The sequence below is a fragment of the Carassius auratus genome, linkage group LG45M (assembly GCF_003368295.1).
Source record: "Carassius auratus strain Wakin linkage group LG45M, ASM336829v1, whole genome shotgun sequence".
NCBI lineage: Eukaryota > Metazoa > Chordata > Actinopteri > Cypriniformes > Cyprinidae > Carassius > Carassius auratus.
Genome location: NC_039299.1, coordinates 87,501 through 109,861, shown reverse-complemented (window position 1 = coordinate 109,861; position 22,361 = coordinate 87,501). Strand labels below are relative to the sequence as shown.

General features: G+C 42.2%; 2 protein-coding genes across 8 annotated transcripts in view; both read right to left on the bottom strand.

Moving 5' to 3' along the window:
* LOC113068501 (1-phosphatidylinositol 4,5-bisphosphate phosphodiesterase beta-4-like) overlaps positions 1–16,133 on the bottom strand; it is a 44,112-nt gene extending 27,979 nt beyond the window's left edge. For 4 of the 6 annotated variants that reach the window (XM_026241231.1, XM_026241235.1, XM_026241234.1 and 1 more), the window contains exons 1-6: positions 15,832–15,979; positions 7,554–7,613; positions 3,896–3,993; positions 2,164–2,244; positions 1,734–1,793; positions 481–624 (exon numbers count right to left, since the gene is read on the bottom strand). In XM_026241231.1, the coding sequence (XP_026097016.1) occupies positions 481–624; positions 1,734–1,793; positions 2,164–2,244; positions 3,896–3,979 (369 nt within the window). In that variant the 5' untranslated portion in view covers positions 3,980–3,993; positions 7,554–7,613; positions 15,832–15,979. The other 2 variants (XM_026241233.1, XM_026241232.1) reach the window with 2 other exon arrangements.
* Positions 16,134–17,670: 1,537 nt separating this feature from the next.
* The window catches only part of LOC113068500 (1-phosphatidylinositol 4,5-bisphosphate phosphodiesterase beta-1), an 81,253-nt gene continuing 76,562 nt past the window's right edge, over positions 17,671–22,361 (bottom strand). For both annotated transcript variants that reach the window (XM_026241230.1, XM_026241229.1), the window contains one exon: positions 17,671–19,353. In XM_026241230.1, coding sequence (XP_026097015.1) covers positions 19,262–19,353 — 92 coding nt within the window. In that variant the 3' untranslated portion in view covers positions 17,671–19,261. The remainder of the gene's footprint in view (positions 19,354–22,361) is intronic.

The window sequence follows — 22,361 nt, the reverse complement described above, 5'->3', positions numbered from 1 at the left end:
GAATTTATTATTTAATTTAAGGTTTTGCTGATTGTTTTATAGCATTGCATGGCACTGCTCCAAAATATATTGTTGACCTAATGATTCCTTTTTAAAATTTAAGAAACTTGAGATCTTTTAATGAGATGATTTTTTATGTTCCCAAAATGGGATTAAAATCAAAGGGTGATTATGGAACCCTCTCCCAATGCACTTTAAATCTTCCCCATCTGTGGATGCTTTTAAGCCTATTTTTAATGTGCTACAGAAATAAAAATCATATTGTAAGTTTTCAAACCTCAAATAACAAATATAAAAAAGCAGCTCGTTTAATACTCAGTTTGAGCTTGTTTGATGTGGATGAACAAGAAACTACTTGTTTCACTCTGATTCAGTGAATCACAAACTGATCACACAACAGAAAATTACTGAATATGACAGAACATTCAGAACAGTTAAAGTTTGTTGGTGATACATGTGATTTACTGATGTCACACTTACCTTGGCCGTATCTGTGCTCTCCGTCACCACGTACATGAAGCTGAGGTTGACCAGGTCCGGCCCGCTGCAGACGCAGAAGATGCGACCGTCCAGATCCACCTCGCTCTTCCCCGTGGCTTCCAGAGACGCCAGGATCTTCGGGTCCTTCAGGAACAAAAACACCACACATGCAAACATCAGCTCATTAATACTGGTTCAGTTCATGAAGAAACACGGGATGACATACAACAACCTTTATAACAGATCAACACGGTCAACTAGACACTGCAGTTGTCATCAGGTCAAATCCCCTGAATCCCAATGGGATCCCATATTCCCAAACACTCACTCTTGTGCACGATTCATTTAAAGCCATAGTTCTGACAAAAATGAGAATTCTGTCATCATTTATTCAAGTTGTTCTAAACCTGTATGAGTTTCTCTCTTCTCTCTTCTGCTGAACTCAAAGGAAGATATTTAGAAAGTATTTTGAAGAAAGTTATTAACTAAAGTCAATGGGGACCACAAACTGTTTGGTACATTCTTCAAAATATCTTCTTTAAAATATGAAAGAAACTCATACAAGTTTGGAAAAACTAGAGCAAATGAAGACAGAATTTAATTAAAAATTTTGGACGAACTGTTGCTTTAATGACGTTAAAGGAACACCAGCTCATGAATGATTCAACCCTGAACTGATCAGTGTGAGATTCAACAGATTCAGCTGCGGAATAATACAACTCAATAAAAACTGACCCATATTCTCACACGCATTGGTCAAAGAAGTTAACAAACGTCCATCTGAACGTCTGTTTCTGTGCTAGCAGCATTGTGCTCAGTTCGATTCCCAGAGAAACGTCTGAAGTGATAAACTGATCAGAGTAAACGTGTCTGAACACACATCACCTCCTGCTTAACAAACAGCTGAAGCGGGTTACCATCAGGTCCTGTAAACATGAGCCGCCTCCACAAACACACGCTCAGGTAAACGCTCCTGCTGCGAACACCTGACCGCAGAAGACAAACACTGCAGACGGGCGCGGCCACACACACACACACACACACACACACACACCAGTCAATATTTGACACACACTGACTGTGAAAGATAATCTCTGACTGTCAATAACACTCAAGTGCAGATGCAAAGCAAACAGTAACGCCTCAACGGCTCTCGCTTCATCATCACGTGTGACGCAGACAGAACGACTTCTTCACAGTAACTCTGAGTCTGACTAAACTCTTCAGCATGTGACACTCGTCAGCATCTTTACCTTCGGCACGACTCCGGGACGGATGCTGTTGATCAGAGAACATTCTAGAAGCTGTCCTTCCTGCGAGAGACAAACACTGTTATTATGACAGTTCAAAGTTCACGATCACTGACTGATGAGCCTGATTTCACTCATTTATAAAGGTGAATATGAATAACAATAATCAAGCCAAAGTTCTGCTGAAGAGATGTTTTTCTTTTAGAAACAGAAATAGAAACTGAATGTCAGTGACTGACTACATAAAACACACACACACACACACACACTCACACACACACACTGCTTTATAATATTTAAAAACACAGACACAATCATCAAATTGAATAAGAATTTCACACAGTTATAACTGAAGCTTTCTAACACATGATATGATGACAGTAAAGGGAAGATGTGTGTGATGTGCGTCTGCATCCATGAAAATAAATCACACCTTTCCGTCACTTTTCCACGTGAGAAAGAAGCCAAACTCGTCCACTTTGAAATGGCAGCTGGGCTCAAAGACGAAGGGATCCTGAAAAACACAGCGGAGGATGAGCGGCGTTCCTGACGGCAAACACACACCATTAAAACAGGAATATTTCCCTGAGAATGCAATCATTACGGTGTTAAATTAACACATCTGATTGGTCCGTCCTCAACGGGACGTCTCGTCCGTCTCACCGACATCACCTGCTCTTACGACAGAGTCAGGCCAAGAGACAGAACACACACACACACGGAGACGAGACTGGAGCGACGCAGAGACAGAACACACACACACACACACACACACACACACACACACGGAGACGAGACCCGAGCGAGTGTTTACTAGAGTCTGGAGTCCACCAGCTGCTGAGAGTCAGTCTGCAGATTCAGAAAATAATGGAGCATATTCCAGGCCACAAAATCAGGTCATAAAAATTTTATTGGAACATTGTTTTTAAATGTTTCTAAAATGTTTTTTTTTCCTTGCTGAGAATACAAAAATATTTATTTCCATATTTACTAACTGTATTTTCACCCACATTATTTGACTGCTTAAGTAAGTTTAAAATGTCCAGTTCTTGTCATGATTACAGGTTACAAGATTTAAAAACATTCCTGAGAACATTCATAAATAACGTCCAGAGAACGATTTCTCTAAATGTTATGACAATGTATTTCAAATGTTTTATATCAGTGCATAATAATAAAACAAAGGATATAAGAATGTTGAATAAAGATTACTTTATGAACTTTTTTCCCTTAATATTGATATAACGTTTGAAAAGCGTTGCGTTTCGAGAACGTTCCCTGTCGGCTGAGATCACACAGGTCTCACTGGAGGCAATTTTAGAAGTTTACTCTTTATATTCTTTGTAGTGTTCAGAACGACTTGAAAAGTCTGTTAGGGATGATACCTAGCCAAATCAAGTCACCGTTACACAATACCAGTTAAACAGGAAGATTCAGTTCTTCAGAAACCATAATGATAGTTTTAAAAACCATAGTAAATGAAAAAGAAACGCAGAGTCCAAGCCATGACTACACCCATAATGCCCCGCTGGAGCTGACAGCCAATCAGAATCCAGAAGCTTGGGCATTTGAAGCAGCAGAAAGCCAAACCTGTTAATAATAAACACTGAGGTTATTGTTATAGTCACTGTAGTTATGATTCATCTGGAGTATGACAGCTGGTTTTAATCTGTAATCGTTTACTGTGATGCAGTAAAAACTATTCATATTTTAAAGTCAAGTTTATGTCAATATTTTGGCTTTCAGAATCCATCCATACCCTCAACTGACTCCTGATTCCAGACGATTGAGCAAAAACACATGTATGTGTTATTCCCTACGAGTTTGGCAGTAAAATTCCTAAAGTCCACATAAGAGCGTCGTGATGCGAGCGAACACCCGCGGGCTCGGCTAATGAGTTCACTGTGAACGCCCTCAAACTATCAGACGGAGCCAAGATGGCCGCCGGCAGCACAGTTTCACCGTCTGTTGCTCTGTAGGACCTGGATGAACCGTAACTGCTCTCCATGAGACTTCCTTCTTATTCACAAACTACTTCCTGTGCAATACATCTGCTGCATTAATCAGACTCTGATGAACCGTTCACTTAACGAGAGTCTCCCTGATTATACTGCGATCGGCACACAGGTGTGTATGTGTGTGTGTGTGTGTGTGTGTGTGTATACCTCATCGAAGCGGTCAAACACAGCTCCTTCCTGCAGGAAGTCAGGAATGTGTTTCTGCCAGTTGAACTCGTATGATTTGGTCATGACTGCTCACAGACCTGAAACACACACATGATGGAAACACAACCACATCTCTGTCTTTACACATATTCAGACTTTTCAAAAGAATAATTGAAATAATTCTCTAGTGAATGAACACTTGTAGCAGCAGACAGCAGCTTCCTGCCAGACACTGAATGTTACAAATAAACCACTGATACACATTCAATCAGCTCATTAATATTCATGAGACATGCTGCATATTCAAGCACATTAAACAGAAGCTATGATCATGATGTGACCTGCGTCAAAATGTGATTACAGCTGATTGCAGCAGAGGATTATGGGAAAAATGCAGCGCGGCAGTCTGTAAATCACATTAACCTGTGAGATTCACCACTGCTCCTCATCAACACCAACTGAAGAGTTTCATGTTCTGCGTTGATGTTCATCTCACAGTCACATAATGCTGCGAGTAGTTTAACATCTCTAGCTACTAACACGGACTACTAGTCAGAAACCCCAACTATTCTGGTTAGAGTTGATGCTCCAACACGTGAGTTAGTGGAGCAGCTGACGCAGAGATAATTATCCGTCCCTGTAAGGCACAATCCCCTGCTACCGCCGGTTTAAAACGGCAGCGAGGGTAATTACCCAGAGGCCCCTGCTTCAGGAGCATGCTCAAATTAATGAGTGACGCAGCCATGATGCAGAAGATACACGGAGCAGGAGCTGCGGAAAACCTGGAAGATGATGACAGCTGTCAATCAAACACCTCAAAGATCAGATCATATGAGCTCCAACTTCAGTCTTACCCGTCGTGTGTGTGTGTGTGTGTGTGTGTGTGTGTGTGTCAGTAATAAATGTGTGTGTAAACATTCGTCAGCACCTGACTAGTGCCAACAAACCCACCCTGGTAATGTTTGTCAGCGAAGATAAACATTCAGACTAAAACAGCAGTAACCAACACACACACCAAACACACACTCATACACACACACACAATCTCATACACACACGCATAGCACACACACACACACACACACACAGAAGAGCCGTATGTCTGATCAGCAGTGGACGGTCAGGACACACACGTGTTTGTTCTGCTCAGAGATGTTCACATGTGAGAGCAGAAGGTCAAAGGTCACAGCAATGCTAATATTGATCACTGATATACTGTCTGTCATCATGATCAGCCAAACAAGGGTTAATTCAGCCAAAATCCATCATTTAATCGTCGTTCAAATATGACTTCATGAGCCAAACCTCATCAGAACCACTGACTGTCATCACACACACACACACACACACACACACACACCTCACAATATCTTCTGTAGTGTTTAACAGAAGAAAGGCTTGAGGCGGAGGACGTGATGACAGAATGATCTGTTCATTTAGATTCCACCGTAACGACAGAAGACAAGATGAGCGTGATGATCTCACAGTAAACACAAGCGTTAGCACAAGACTTGCTTTATTTTCTTTGGCTTTTAATGTACTGAAGCTTTATTTGATCCACACTTATGTTGTTTATCGTCTGTGGCTTGTTTTGTTTATTAATGTTGTTATATTTGTATTCCTGTCAGCTCTCTGTCGTCGCTGTTGAAGAAGATAACTAGTCTTCCTGTTACTCAGCCAGATCTGCTGTAACTAGTCTCTTCACGAGCGGCTGAAGCTGTGCAATTAAAGATCAGTGTAATTAAGTCATTCTCCAGACGAGAGCTTCAGGAGACGGACGTGTGGCTGGCAGCAGATCTACATTTGACCAAACATGGTGAAAACAGAGAGACATGGCCTGCAAGCGTCCGCGTGCAGAAGACCAGCGAGACTCCGCAGGATAATAATAGCGTCTGCAGGCCGTTTCCGGCCGGGAACAACCTCCATAATTCCCTGCTGTTATCTCTGCCCAAATATGTACCTAACAGGAGCAGCAAATTAGGGATTCTGTCCTCGAAAGACCAGCAGATACGGCAAGAGAGGACAAAGAGGGAATATTCTGCAGAGCCACAGAAATAGAACACTGCCTTTTACAGAAAGAGTGAGGATCGTGGGTAAATATCTCCGAGCAGCTGCTCTTATATGGCACCGTCATACCAGCTCATCTGAAGAGAGATATAAGAGGCTAGAGGTCGTTTCTTCTGCTTTCATCTGATTAACACACAAACCATCCGCCACATACAGATGTCCCTCGTCTCCATGGCAACACTCTTCCCGGGATATGCCTGGTTGGGTCCGGCGCTCCGAACGGGATAACCGGAGGATTCACCGGAAGAGCATCTCAATCAAAACAAAAGCAATCTCTGAAGAGCAGCGATTAACCTTGATTTAAACATGAGCTCTGCTCGACAGAACGACTCACATCTGCTCAAACCCTGCCATCTCAAGACAAACCGGAGAACCGGAGAAACAGGGCTTCTGGGAGTTTAAATACTGCAATACTTACTTATTTATGTTCTCATATATCAATACACACGAAGCAGAGCTCCGGCGATGCTGGATTTAGCTGATATGCTCATGTATTTAAAGAAATGTTGTATTAATAACGTTCTTATCCGATGGTTGTACACTGATTTAAACCCCAGATCCTGTTTTACTGAGAGACCAGAACACCAATAACAGCCTGAAATACAGCAGGACTCGTGCTTGAAATGTCTCTGCTTCATTACTAAAACTAAATCATAAAATAAACATCTTACAATTATTCTTCAACATATTATAATATCAAACCATGAGGCAAACATGTTCAGATCATTAACGGCTCTAACTCCGGCATCCTGTAACGTCAGACCATATGTTCATTAACTCTATCATCACCTTTCCAAGTTTAATAATAATCACCTATGGTCTTTTAATGGTCTCAGTTTTGATCAAACCAAACGTAAGAGTTTAAGGACCCACAGAAACCCCACACACGGTCACATGACCTCGTTACATCACATGACTGATCATGGCGTCTTCCTGGTTATTTCATATTTTCATAAAAATAATGTACAACACTTTTATCAGTCTGAAGAGAATCACTTCTGGTTCACTGATCACATGGAGGTGGAAGGCTGAGCGCATTGCATTGTGGGATACAGTGTTCTGCTGTTAACTGTACATGCTACTCTGAGCTGGCACAGAGGATACACACGGTGTACTGTAGTATGCAGAAATGAGTATGTGACACAGGCGTCCCCTACACAGTGCACACTTGATTCAAACACTCTTGGACCATACATTCATTTCAAATCTTAAAAATCATCATTCACTCTCCATCATGTCACTCAAACCTGCATGACTTATTTTAGTGAGACACAAAAGGCTTTTTGTCCTTATAATGAAAGGCACTGGGGTCTGATGTTGTGTTTTTCCCAGCAAAATCTTCTTTTGAGCTCCAGAGAGGAAGGTCAGTCACGCAGGTCTGAAGGACACGAGAGAGAGTAAACAGTGCTGATTTTAGGGTGAACTGTCACTTTAATGAACAGAAGCAGAGAGCAGTGCTGCCGTCTGATTGGCTACAGATCCTGACAGAAGACAGACATGCTGATAAAGCACATAACACACTAATGCCTCACGTCTGATGGCCTGATGACGCTCATTACAGTCTGGTTTAATTGAGTTAATTCAGTCTTACCAGGCCGAGGCTGAAGGTGAAGAGCAGGCGAACAGATGGACTGAGGACAGCAGTCACTTTCTGGAAAACAGGAAGACAAGACAGCGCTGTGAGGAACATGTGACAGCTGCTGTTAACACAGTTCAGAGAGAGCAGGTGTGCTGCGCTGAGGTCACATGACCAAACACCTGCTTCATCTGGTCACATGTCTTTCTATAGCACTTTATACAATAGAGATGTACAATACACTTTCACTGAAATAAACAGGAAAACAACAGAATCAGTGATGCAAACTTCATCAAATATGAAGCAAAGGAAAGCAGCTACACAACAGCGCTGTTATTCTGATCTGTTCAGTTCAACGAGAATTCATTTTTTGTTTATACTTTGCCTTCGTCATTTAAAGTTATTACTAAAGCTCTGTTATGAGCTTTTTAAATTCATTTTAAATAAGTAAATTGTTTTATCATTTTAAAAGTTTTAAAATCGCTTGTTTTATTATTTTTCTTCATTATTATTTTACTTTCTTTTATGTAAAGCACTTTGAATTACCATTGTGTACGAAATGTGCAATATAAATAAACTTGCCTTGCCTAAAGCAATACAATAAACCAGTCAGAAATGGAGATGGTTATTGTGCATTTTAAACAAAATAGCTTAGTATAAATTATAAGAAATAATTAGATAAACGATGGAGATCAGTCAGATGCTTCCTTCCTTCATTAATATATGACCTGCCCACACCGTGTGAACTACATGATCATAACAGACCTCATTAACATATGACCCGCCCACACTGTGTGAACGACACTATCATAACAGAGCTCATTAACATATGACCCGCCCACACCGTGTGAACTACATGATCATAACAGACCTCATTAACATATGACCCGCCCACACCGTGTGAACTACATGATCATAACAGACCTCATTAACATATGACCCGCCCACACTGTGTGAACGACACTATCATAACAGAGCTCATTAACATATGACCCGCCCACACCGTGTGAACTACATGATCATAACAGACCTCATTAACATATGACCCGCCCACACCGTGTGAACTACATGATCATAACAGACCTCATTAACATATGACCCGCCCACACTGTGTGAACGACACTATCATAACAGAGCTCATTAACATATGACTCGCCCACACCGTGTGAACTACATGATCATAACAGACCTCATTAACATATGACCCGCCCACACTGTGTGAACGACACTATCATAACAGAGCTCATTAACATATGACCCGCCCACACCGTGTGAACTACATGATTATAACAGACCTCATTAACATATGACCCGCCCACACCGTGTGAACTACATGATCATAACAGACCTCATTAACATATGACCCGCCCACACTGTGTGAACTACATGATCATAACAGACCTCATTAACATATGACCCGCCCACACTGTGTGAACAACACGATTATAACAGACCTCATTAACATATGACCCGCCCACACTGTGTGAACTACATGATTATAACAGACCTCATTAACATATGACCCGCCCACACCGTGTGAACTACATGATTATAACAGACCTCATTAACATATGACCCGCCCACACCGTGTGAACTACATGATCATAACAGACCTCATTAACATATGACCCGCCCACACTGTGTGAACAACACGATTATAACAGAGCTCATTAACATATGACCCGCCCACACTGTGTGAACTACATGATTGTAATGTACGACAGGTTAAAGTGCGAGATTTACAGTAAATGTTCTGAAGCGGAAGCCAATCTCCTCTGGATTATCAATCTGTGGAAGATTAAAATAAAGCGTTATAAAACACAAATGATCCGGTTGAATCTCCTGATAAAGCCCTCTGTTCCGTTCATCAGTCTGGCAAATCCACGTAATGAGTGCTGTTTATTTTTAGACTTTAAGCGGCATTATTTCAGGTAACATCAGACGAGGCGACAAATATTCTCTTGAATAAAGCATCTGATAATCCCACCGCGGCGGGGGAACGTCAATCCGTTCACAGCTACAGCGGGAACACACACACACATCAGTGTCACAGAGAGAAACACCAGCCAGAGGAACGTGTGTGAGATCCATGACAGTCTTCAGTAACCAGCAGAGTCCAGCTCAATCAATGAAATCCAGCGACTGAGAGCTTCATTGAGCTCCTGAAGGAACCACAGCATGATCTTCACCACGAGCCACTCCTCGAGAACAATCTGAATCATTACAATCACAACGGCATCATGGGAAACAGCACTTTCACAATCTGACAAATAATGGCTATGTGAAATAAACTGATAGATCCACTTCTAACAGGAGGAGAAACACTTCATGTAGTTGCTGAGGTCAAAGGTCATGTGTCCCATCAAACTCTACAGTATTTCAGCACTGATTCATCTGTCATTTTGATCAAATCGGACCGATGAAGCTCAGACAGGCTGAACTAAACCACACAATGTGTTGATCTGCCACCTGATGTTCAATCTGCTACACGTTTAAATTGTCAAATATTGTTGTCCAGCTATAATCTGCTAATGTTTGAACATACTACAATATTATACACATTAACAATGATTTTCAGAGAAGCGGCTTTGAAACATAATTGAAATATAATTGGCTTGACTGTTTGATCCCGAGACTAACGCAGCTGATCATCACATCCACTCTGACTCTTCCCATAATGCTGTGCTTCTCGCAGGTTCAAACTGCAGTATGCTGGGATATGAATTGTGAATAATGACTGTTTCCTGTTTTAGCTTCTTCCTTTCTTTGCACGACTGAATTACAATTTTCTTGTGTATAACTGTAAAGCTTCTTTGAAACCTGTACTGTATAAATAAAGGTGACTGACCCTTCATCCCTGATGCAGACACATGACCCCTGGACAGATGATTACATACTAGTGAATTAACAAGCCCCGCGGGATCGGTGTCAGGTCACAGGCTCGTGCGCGTCTCCGTGGCCTTCAGAAGTCACATTCTGGGCTCGAACACGAAGGTCGACAGTTTAATTGGACGTGCAGATTGCGTGCGCACGCGTGGCTCCCAGCAGAGCCGTGACTGAACGTGCTTCACAATTAGAAAGAGCAGTAATAGCTCCAGCTTCACTCTGTTCAGCACTATCTTTAGCCGTGAGCTCGTCGTCCAGGAACCCTGACGCTTCAGATGACTGTTCTACAGAGACGCTCGCAGGAACACGGCATGATGGGAGATCTTGGGCCGGCGGGGGAGCAGTAATCTCTCTTTCCGCCGCAATAATCACTTCAGGATGCACAGATTCACTCTGTCCAGTCATTAATCGTTAGAGTGTTGAGCCGTGTGACTGAAACGCAGACAAAACACAGATGTCAAGATCTGAGTCCGATTCTTAAGTGCTCAATTCAACTCAATATCCATTCATTTGGAAACATTTCAGGGAAGTGAAATCTCAAAACTAAATCTCAATTAAAGTGCAGAACTATCCAGAGAACTCGGTCAGTTCATACATCACTATTCCGTTAAAGTTTGAAATTAACAACAAACTATTTTTCAATTTCATAAATAATAAATCAACTCAAATCAAATGTTTAAATTGAACACAAGGCAGTTATTATATCAACATTTTAAACATATAGTTGCTTCTATTCCAATCGTTTGTTGAAATATATAAATTTAAATGGTGCTTTGTTTGCAGCGGTAACCAAGGAAATGCTTTAAGCTCCACCTGCCGCGGTGTTCACGAGCGCTTTGTTTGCAGCGGTAACCAAGGAAATGCTTTAAGCTCCACCTGCCGCGGTGTTCACGAGCGCTTTGTTTGCAGCGGTAACCAAGGAAATGCTTTAAGCTCCACCTGCCGCGGTGTTCACGAGCGCTTTGTTTGCAGCGGTAACCAAGGAAATGCTTTAAGCTCCACCTGCCGCGGTGTTCACGAGCGCTTTGTTTGCAGCGGTAACCAAGCAAACGCTTTAAGCTCCACCTGCCGCGGTGTTCACGAGCGCTTTGTTTGCAGCGGTAACCAAGCAAACGCTTTAAGCTCCACCTGCCGCGGTGTTCACGAGCGCTTTGTTTACAGCGGTAACCAAGGAAATGCTTTAAGCTCCACCTGCCGCGGTGTTCACGAGCACTTTGTTTACAGCGGTAACTAAGGAAATGCTTTAAGCTCCACCTGCCGCGGTGTTCACGAGCGCTTTGTTTACAGCGGTAACCAAGGAAATGCTTTAAGCTCCACCTGCTGCAGTGTTCTTGAGTGCTTTGTTTACAGCGGTAACCAAGGAAATGCTTTAAGCTCCACCTGCTGTGGTGTTCACGATCGCTTTGTTTACAGCGGTAACCAAGGAAATGCTTTAAGCTCCACCTGCTGCGGTGTTCACGAGCGCTTTGTTTACAGCGGTAACCAAGGAAATGCTTTAAGCTCCACCTGCCGCGGCGATCATGAGGGTTTTGTTTACAGCGGTAACCAAGGAAATGCTTTAAGCTCCACCTGCCGCGGCGATCATGAGGGTTTTGTTTACAGCGGTAACCAAGGAAACGCTTTAAGCTCCACCTGCCGCGGCGATCATGAGGGTTTTGTTTACAGCGGTAACCAAGGAAACGCTTTAAGCTCCACCTGCCGCGGCGATCTTGAGTGCTTTGTTCACAGCGGTAACCAAGGAAACGCTTTAAGCTCCACCTGCTGCAAAGCCTTATTGTGTTTATATCAAGAGATTTATTTTATTTGTGTTACTTCTTTATTTGATTTGGCCTGTTTTAAAATTTCAATTTACTTTTGTTATTTACATTGACATTACATTTAAATTTAGTCATTTAGCAGAAGCTTTTATCCAAAGCGACTTATAAATGAGGACAATAGAAGCAATCAAAACTAACAAAAGAGCAATAATATGCAAGTACTATATTAGGATGTTATAAGTTATATTTCAATTTTTAACAAACAAATGTGCAGCATTTTGTCCAAGCAATAATAAAAGGACACATTTAATTCACCTTTTGCCTTAAATATAATTTTGTTTAAAACAAATAAATGAAAAAAATCGTGAATCGAATTGAATCTTGAAATCGAATCAAATTGAGTTGAGTTGAGTGATTCGTTACATCCCTAGTGAAATTTCATGAATATGTAATATTGCGCATATATTAAAATGCTCCTGTTTAAAGTTATTTTCTTATTTATGGTCACTGAATGTCTTTTCGGAGGTAAATATGACATATGACTGTTTTACTTTAGGCGGTTGAATCACTGATTGGTGGATTCATGACTGATTTCAGTGAGTTTCATGCTGATTTGCTGCTGGAACTAACAGTAAAGAGGACGAGATGATCGCTTCTCTACAGTCATCTGTGCTAGTGTTCATTTCATGAATGAAAACTATGATGAAAAATGTTTTCCCCATGACTAAGACGAGACGGCAATAAGGTCAATAAATGCTAACTGTGACTTTATCAACATGCAATATTATTAACAATAAAAGACGAGACATAAATCTATAAAAAAAATGTAAACTATAACAAAATGTATTTACATTTTTTGTTGTAAAAGAGACAAAATATTATTGGCTGTTGTTCGCACCTCTACTGCACGAGCGTTTCTGTGTGCGGTTGCCAGATACCAAGAGCTCAAATCCCCAAATCAGAGCTTCTCTGTTAACATGATACATTTTCTGCTCGGGGGGTTATTTATTTCCAAATTGCTTGTTTTTACCAGTTTTCATAATGTAGCCAAAGAGAGTGCATATCTAAGTCTTTGATATTAATTATATATTAAATAACCCGTAATAAATCAGTACAGTAGATGAGATAAATAAAGTCTTCATTCTGTTGATGTGTGCTCAATTATTGGCAATACCTGAAACGGAAAAATACATTTCTTAAATGACAACAATCTTATAGATTATAATTTTTATCAGTTTAACTATTATACAGCATGATGAAAATGTGAAGAAAAGTCTCCACGGACTAACATGAACCGACATTTAGTCGGCTAAAACTTGACTAAACAAAAACAGGACGAGCTTGACTAAACATGATAATAACTGCCACAGAACTAAGACTAAGACTAAATAAAAAATGGCTGACAAAATAAAGACAGAATGTGTGTAGAATTTAAAAGCTGAGACTTTGTTTTCAAGACTAATGATTATTGTGATTATTGGATAGCAGGAGCCACAGATCAAGTTTAGTGTTCACACATCAGCTGAAAACAGCACAGATCTAGTCCTAGACCACAAGGATGAGAGTGAGGATTATCCCAAGACTATGTAGGCAAAAGCGTTTTCTCTTTCAGCTCAAGACGGAGCGATAGTTTGAGAACATTCCTAAGTTAATGAAAGATAGATAAACTGATAAGATTAGAACCAAGCTCCCTGAGAACTAACAGACAACACTGGATGAGCTGCTGGGATTAGGGTTAGCAATAAAACAGCGGTCAGTCCTCCAGGTTAACCCTGACCAGCTTCAGCTCTGATCTAAACCAGCCTGAAAACAGGAACCTTCTGCTGATCGAAGATACTGAAACAACACTGACAACTGAAGCGCAGTGAGAAACATGCTGGAGAAAGAGATTTAACGGCGAGTGACATCTCAGATGCTGTGAAGACAAACACAGAGAGAGAGAGAGAGACTAATGAAGCCAGAACACACTGACCGTGTGAAGACGGAGCGCTGGCGGTCAGTCGACCCAAAGAAAACACGCGTGTGGCAGCCGTCGCGTGAAACACAACGTGAACAATAACAGCCAGAAGCCTGTGACTCACTGTGTTTACAGCTGCTAATTAAAGAATAATAGTGCATCTTCCCAACAGCACACACTCAGACACACAAGCGCAAGAAAACCACAACAACACCAGCACAACACAGCTCTGTTCGTACAGAAAACACTTCTGTCACCAGACACATGTGGAAGAGGAGGACTCCAGCTCTTCTGGAGAGTCTGATCACCGCTGATGCAAATATCTGCAGCTGACACTGAAAGTGCCTAACTACTTTCACTATGGCTGATAACGGACATGAAGGCTGATATTAGGAAAATTGTAGTAAAATCAGACATCTGAGACGGTGAGTAGTGTTTCTGAAAGACACGGATGAAGTCTTTCTGCCACAGGACAGTCGAACACAGACTCAAAGCCTGCGCTTCTGAAACACCATAGAGCATGAACCTCCATGAGATGACATGATGAACACCAACACATGCACAGAAGTCACAAATCATTTCAGGAAAGAACTAACAGTGTCTCAATGAACCATCAGTGATTCAAAGCACACAAAAACAGCAAAACTGTGACATTACACAGAGTTCAGAGCATTTCAGCTCTCTAAACCTTCTGAAAGCTGTTTGAACAAGCAGCGGTCAAACACACTTACAGCAGCTCCTGTTCGATTCCACCTTCACCAGACACAGATCTGAAGATCCACCGAAGAACCTGAAGAACATCAGAGCTGGCTTTACCTTCCACACGCAGTCAGTGTTTCTGACGGAGTAAACACCCGTTCACCTGTGCGCTCTCGTGAACAGGTGACGTGTTCAGACACTTTACAGGATGAAAACACACCCCTGAGCAGATTCACAGTAAAGCTTCACAGATCTCCAGTTCAGTGCCTGTTATTCTGCTTTTAGTTCTTGTTTTGACATTATTGGGTTTTTATATTGCCATTTTTATATCATGGCAGTAAATATAAATGTCAAATATAAATGTAAATCTGAAACAAGGCACAAAAGTTATGTTGTAAAATATAGAAATTAAAACCTGTTTTCAGATGGTGCATTTTTAATAAAGGTATATTTTGAAACAACACTGATATCTAATGCATCTTTTTTTAAGGTCATTTAAGAAGAAACATGACAGATCATCTAGACACAACCACCGACAGCACATATGTTTACTACATCTAGACTACATCTAATGCTGAAGAATCAGACATTAATCAGAGATGAGCATGTGCCACATATATAGTGAAGTGTTACACTGTATGTTTTCATGATGCAGGTGGAGATGCCTCTGAAAGGGACACGTCCCAGATAGCAGAAGTTTAATTTCTGACACAGTTCACACTGAACGAGCTCTGATGACACATTCACACTCTATACACACACACACACACACACACACACACACACACACACACACACACTCAGATGCAATGCTGTGTTCTGCAGTAAATGCACACATGCACCGACAGGCCCTGCATGCTTTACATCTCAGATTCATTCAGTATGCATTACGTAATTTTCAGTATTAGCGGCACAGTGAAGCTGGACTGAGGAAAAACATTCGCTAACACACAGAAGCAGAGCTGCATCTCGACGAGCACACACACATCCTTACCGTTCACATGACGAGCACTGCGGGAGATCCAGCTAATGTTAGCCGAGAGCTAAGAGCCAGTTCACTTTGATTCTCCTCACACATGAACACAAACACACGCGCGCGCCCTTCCCTACAGCTCAATACCACGCGCACGAGCCGCGCTCACGGCTTACCGTCATCACACTTGATCAGCGCACGCCCGCGACATTCCCGGGAAAACACAGAATTCCCTGCGCTCCCAAACGGGCGGATGATGGTGGACCTTCCTCAGAGTCATACATACAGCCCTTCACCACCGCTGCAGTCTCTCTCTCTCTCTCTCTCTCTCTCTCTTTCACACAAGAAGTCCTCACACACACACACACACACACACACACACAGAGAGAGAGACACACACACACACTCAGACTCACGCAGCGAGGAAACCCTGCAGGACGAGATGAGGTTGATGAAGGTTGAATATCTATCTATCTATCTATCTATCTGTCTGTATATCTGTCTATGTTTGTTTGAACTGAATCTCTTGTTGTTGTTGTTTACAGCAGATGTAATTAGTAAACTGTGGGCGTTAGACTGTCAGTAATTAATGTCCACAAACGAAGCATCAGAGTGAAGAATCTCTTTTCTAAATGAATCAGTCTGATGATTCAGGTCAGTGTGAATTTAATTTTTTTGATGTAATTTACTGTAGATTCACTGTAGAGTATCAGAGGTGATCTGACAGAGGGAATCATGGGAACCGCTGTCGAATTAATCGTGTCTGACTAAAGCAGTGTCATTACCTCACTTCCTGTTTCCTGCACAGAACATTATGAGCACAGACCCCTACTGTCAACACACACACACACACACACACACACACACACACACACACACACACACACTTCATTACCTGAATTACACAAAGGCTTAGGGACCTTTTCATCATATTATTTGCCATCAGCTGTGTGTGTGTGTGTGTGTGTTTATCCACCATCAGATAATATGAGATAATATTACACATCCAAATAATTTGCTTCATATTCAACACAGAAACTACTTCTAAAACATCAGAAATCCCCCAGATATATTTGATGGACAGTGATGGACTCCATGAGACTGGAACGATGAAAGAGCAGCATCAGTTATTTCTGAACCATGATCTGTTTATTTTAATGTTGATTATATTTGCAGCTGAATTCCTGTCGGTTCACATGTGCTTCAGTCGCACGACCGCTGGGCATCTGTGCTTAAAACTTGTGGATGATGGGAAACATGCCACAGCCGATGCTCACACACACACACATACACACACACACACACACACACACACACACACACACACACACACACGCACACACGTTTGTTTTTGTGTAAAGTGTGTTCATCCCATAGGTGTAATGGTTTTTATTCTGTAGAAACTGTATATTCTATGTCCCTTCACCAACCCTACACCTAACCCTAACCCTCACAGGAAACTTTCTGCATTTTTACTTTCTCAAAAAAACTCATTCTGTATGATTTATAAGTGTTTTGAAAAATGGGGACATGGGTTATGTCCTCATAAGTCACCCTCTCCTTGTAATACCTGTGTCATACCCATGTCATTATACAGAGTTGTGTCCTGATATGATACACACACACACACACACACACACACACTGTGTATCATCAGATCTCTGGCTCAGCATCCTCAACACATTAACACACAGCAGGTTTATTCAGCATTAGACAGGGTTCAGATGAAGCTCTTCAGGAGGAGCTGGTCAGCAGAACTTCCCAAGGTCCTTTGCAGAAACACCATATAACTCTTCATCGGGGCAGGAACAGACACGCTGACCTTCAACAGCTAACACTAACACCAACACTCGACACACATCGAGACACAAGCAACATTTATTTCATCCACAGTTATTTATAACCCTCTTACACTTGACATGATTTCTAAAAGCTTCACGTACATCAACATCAGCGTGGAGAAACTTGAGAAGTGCATCAAATATAATATAGCATTTCTCTGAAATACAGCCAGTCACAAGCTTTACTCAGTAGTGCACTAGACGTCCACAGACGTGATGTTTTATTACAAAGACCAACGTACACATGATGCATTCAGAAGATAAATGTGTTCAGAAGCACAGGACTCGAGTGAGACATGATCATCTACAGACACGTCTCAGGTGTTCGTGGCACTAGTGCTGTCAATATAAAACAGTGATAAAAGAAGCTCAGAAACTGGCAGCATCGAGTCTTTCACACACTAAACTTCACCTCCTCCACTGGTCAGTACAGTTGTGGTCAAAACTTTACATACACTTTGCAGTTTCTCCAAAAAGTGCATGGTTTGTCCTTCTGGAGCATCAGCGAGCGTCTGAACCTTGTGTGAAGAGATGGATCTCTAAATCACAGTCACTGCTGGCAGACAAGGGACTCATCAACACATCACTAAATTAGAAATCATTCAGATAACAACAGTATTAAAAATCCAGAGTGTGTAAACTTTTGAAAGGGCTAATTTTTATAAATCCAACTATTATATTATTCTTGTGGACTATATGTGAAATATCTTATTCAGCTCGGTACTAAATAAAAACATGTATTTTGTATGATCCCTCGTATTTAGTTCCTCTGCAGACTCTGCGAGGTGCATGTTATCTTCTGACCACCGCTGCACACTCATCACATCAGTGACGGTCTTCACTTCATCTTCACATCACAACATCGTCCAGTCGAGACTCGGTCAGTTAAACATTGTCCCACAGTGCATTTGAGATCAAATATTGGCACAGGAATCTGTTAAACATCTTTATTAAGCAGATCAAGCGCTAGCAACATCGAGGTCATGGGTTCGAATCCCAGAGAATGACTTTGAACACTTTGACCACAGTGTAATTCTGCCAAATGTTCATCTTAACATATATATATATATATATATATGGAAAAATAATGTTTTCCTACCACATCAGATGTTTGTACAATAACATGCAAGCAAATTAATGATTTTTTGCCTTTATGTTTCATGTCCACGTTGTTATGTTATTAAAAACTGAATTCATACAAACTCTAAATTGTGGCAGAACGGTCCATGATAACATATGAGCGAAGTAGAGCCTAAAGTTCATATTAAAGACTTGAAGAGCTGTTTAAAATCATTAAGAGAGCAACAGTGAAGCTCATCTAAACACATATTTAGATCCATATAAGCAGCAAGTTCTTCTGAAGACTTTTTAAAAGTAAGAAAAAAAAGAGGAAAATTATTTTTAACATTGTTCAAGTAAGTCATCACACTAAAAGGTGCACATTTAATCAGGGAAAACTCGACAGCATGAGAAGTATAAAAACATGTTTATAAAGGTGCAGCAGACTCTTCCTCTGACGACCGCTGCTCCACGTCTTCATCTGGAGAGAGATTCACCTGCTTGAGCTTCTGGACATGGGAAGAAAGTCACAGTCTTGGCTTAACTTGCCTTTACAAGCAGCAGAATCCTGCACGAATTCTTGGATTTCCACTGGAAGTCTCCGGAACTTGTCCTGATATTCCTGGTCCAGCTCGCTCTGGAGCTGCGGGAGAAAGTGAGGAACAAATCAGACGAGGATCCCATCTGGATCAGAGCATCTCAACCGGTTTTTCTCTGCTGATTCCTGTTTAATGGTGTATTTTCTTTTATCGCTTGTTGTTTTCCCACTCATTTAGAAGTCTGTTTTACTATTATAACAATAACGCAACAGCAGGGAAACAAACAAAGCTGTATTTCTGGGTCGTGATCCACCAGTTGAGAAGCTCTGATCTAGAGCGTGATCACAAAGCAGATGTGAGAGAATACAGTGCTGGAACATGAATAAGCACATGGATTAAACCACAAAATAAAGCTGCACCATGTTAGAATGAGTCCCACCGAGCGCAGGAGAGGAAAACCACGGCCTGAGGTTAAAGGTTCAGATTAGAGACGATCTCAGAAGATCAACATGATTTCATCTCACTCAGCTCTGTGCTGTTTTCTCCAGGCACAGACTCCCCTAGTGATTAAAGATGGCAGAATTGTATTCATTCTGACCCAATAATTGCTTTACTGCTTATTTGACTGGTTAACTACCCCGCTCTCTCTCCTGGGAACGGAGTAATTAAAGAAAGAACCAAAGATGATTGTGTCAAAGACTGATTTCGAATGATTTGCGCTCGCTGGTGATCTGAGAGCGCCTCTGATCTCTGCTTGCGCCGGTTTAACCCTCAGAACAGGTTTAGTTCTTCCATGCAATGCTTCGAGGAAGGAACAAGGGATGTACAGCTCTTCACCAACACAGAAAACAAAAACTAACAGCTCTCCATTTCTACACTTGCACAGCCCACTTCCTCAAACCGATCAAGCTTCATCTCCACACGCCCGTCATCTCAAAGGTCACCTTCTAGAAAATCATATTTTCAGCCGGCTGATAGCGACATGCCACGGACAGATGGTTCCAGCCGGACGCCGCACAAAGCCCGACCTACTTAGAGGAAGGACATCTGCTGTCCCCCTGCTGGCCAGCACACAAAGACCTGGGATTGAACACGTCTCTGGCACACGCGTGTGCGTCCGGGGCGAGACCGACCTGTGCTTGACGCTGAGCTCAGACACGTCTTTATCACCTGGGGACGGTGTGGAAACACAGCTCATTAAAAGTTCAGGATCAGCTACACCTGCTCTTGGTTATTTGTGTTTAGATGAACACGTCTGTAAGTTTCTCTGGCTCTGCTCCTCAGTGTTTTATCCAGCATCTATACATCTATACGCTCTTAACCCAATGAAGCATAGGAGTTAGTTCTTTTAATAAGTAGTCCAACAAGAGGAATGTATCGGTCCCAATCCTTCTCGTTCAGTATTTGTGCCAAACAAACAGGCGTCCTACAAACAGAAACCCTGAGCCATGGCTCTCCTTTTGAAATAAAAAACTACAGCAGAAACACAACATCAGTCGAGGTTCAGAAACACATTTACTGTAACGATTCAGATCGCTTCGACTTGTCTCTTCAAGCCCCAGAGCGGAGGAACACCTCAAAGCCCTGGAGTCAGCGGGACGCCCCCGATTCACTGACCTAAAGAGACCTACAGATCAAACCATTCTAGTTTCTGTTCCCTCCCGACTCCTAGTTAAAAATGTCTTTCCTCAAAAGACTCGTCATCTGTCAACAAACCACACTCACGTCCAACTCCTCCGCTCTCTTAAAGCACTCGGGAGGAGAGTGACCTTCTTCAACATCTGTCCTAATTCTGGGCCGCCATCGAGGGATGCCAAGCTTCTGAAATCTAGATTGGGCAGAGATTGGATTACTTTAGCTGAAGCGTTCCCGTTTCACACTCGTCGTGTAATCACCCGCAGGTGTGTGTTCACAGACGCTCACTAACAGACCGACTCCAGCATCTAATGACACCAGGTTATTTCCAGCTGGATCACGGTGTGTTTGTGCTCCTCGGGTCTTTATCGAGTGACAGCACTTCCCCTGGTGAGAATCAGGAGGGTTGTGTGAATTATTAATGAAGAGCCGCTCACATCAAACACGGGAAAAGCGCGGCCACCACGAGAGCGAGGAGCGTGTGCCAGCGGGAGCTCGATCTGCTCCACGAGTCTCACAGACGTCTCCATCCGTCTCCATCTGTCTCTCCAGAGCTGGGCCAGCAACATAGCAGACGCTTTCTTTGGACAATACTATGATTGCATTATCACAGTGTTTTTTTTTTTTACATTGCAAAGGCAATAAAGGAATAGTTCACCCTCGTGTCTTCTCAAAATCAAGACTGAAGGAGAAATGATCAACATATAATATAATCAACAGAGAGTATCACAGAAGAAATAATAAAGTGCTGCGACGGTCATCATTCCAGGAGCTCCTCGTGTTCTGGTTATTATGGGGTTAGAGCGGGATGAGGGTTGCCATGGCGATGGCACAGCGCTCCTGTTTGTGTTAATGTCGCGCGGCCTGCAGCTTTCAGACAGAAACACATCTGCCACCCGGCAACAAAACATCCCAAGACCAGAAGTGTCAAAACAGCCCAGAAACAGAGGCTTAGCGTTAGCATGAATAACACTGAACACGTTCCCTCATCGCGCTCACCTCGCTGGGAAGTTCATGAAACAAACACCAAAGTGAAGCTGAAAGTCAGATCTAATCAGCCTGCGACACGCTGCGTGCGTGATTCCCGCCGGGTGATCTTATTGGAACGTTAGCAGGACGCTAGCACGCGCACGCTGAGCATTTCTATTTAAACATCAACACGTTCTCAAACACGTATACAGGCTGCTGCTGGCAGAGAAGCTGAACTAGCCGTCAGTTTGCAGTGAAATCTCTCCACACTTTCATCAGCTGAGAGCAGAGAGGGTTCTGCAGGTCTCTGAAGACCCGGGATGCTTATAGCTGTCCATTAGTGCCTGATCCAAGCGTAAAAATAGGTCAGGCCTCTCTCTCTCGCTCATGTTCTTACAGAGGGCAGGATTTCAGCTTCGTCCTGGTTACTTTAACTTCAAACTGCTTCCTGATCCAAACACAAGCACAGATGAGACCTGCTTCTGACACCACTGTGAACGAGGACAGA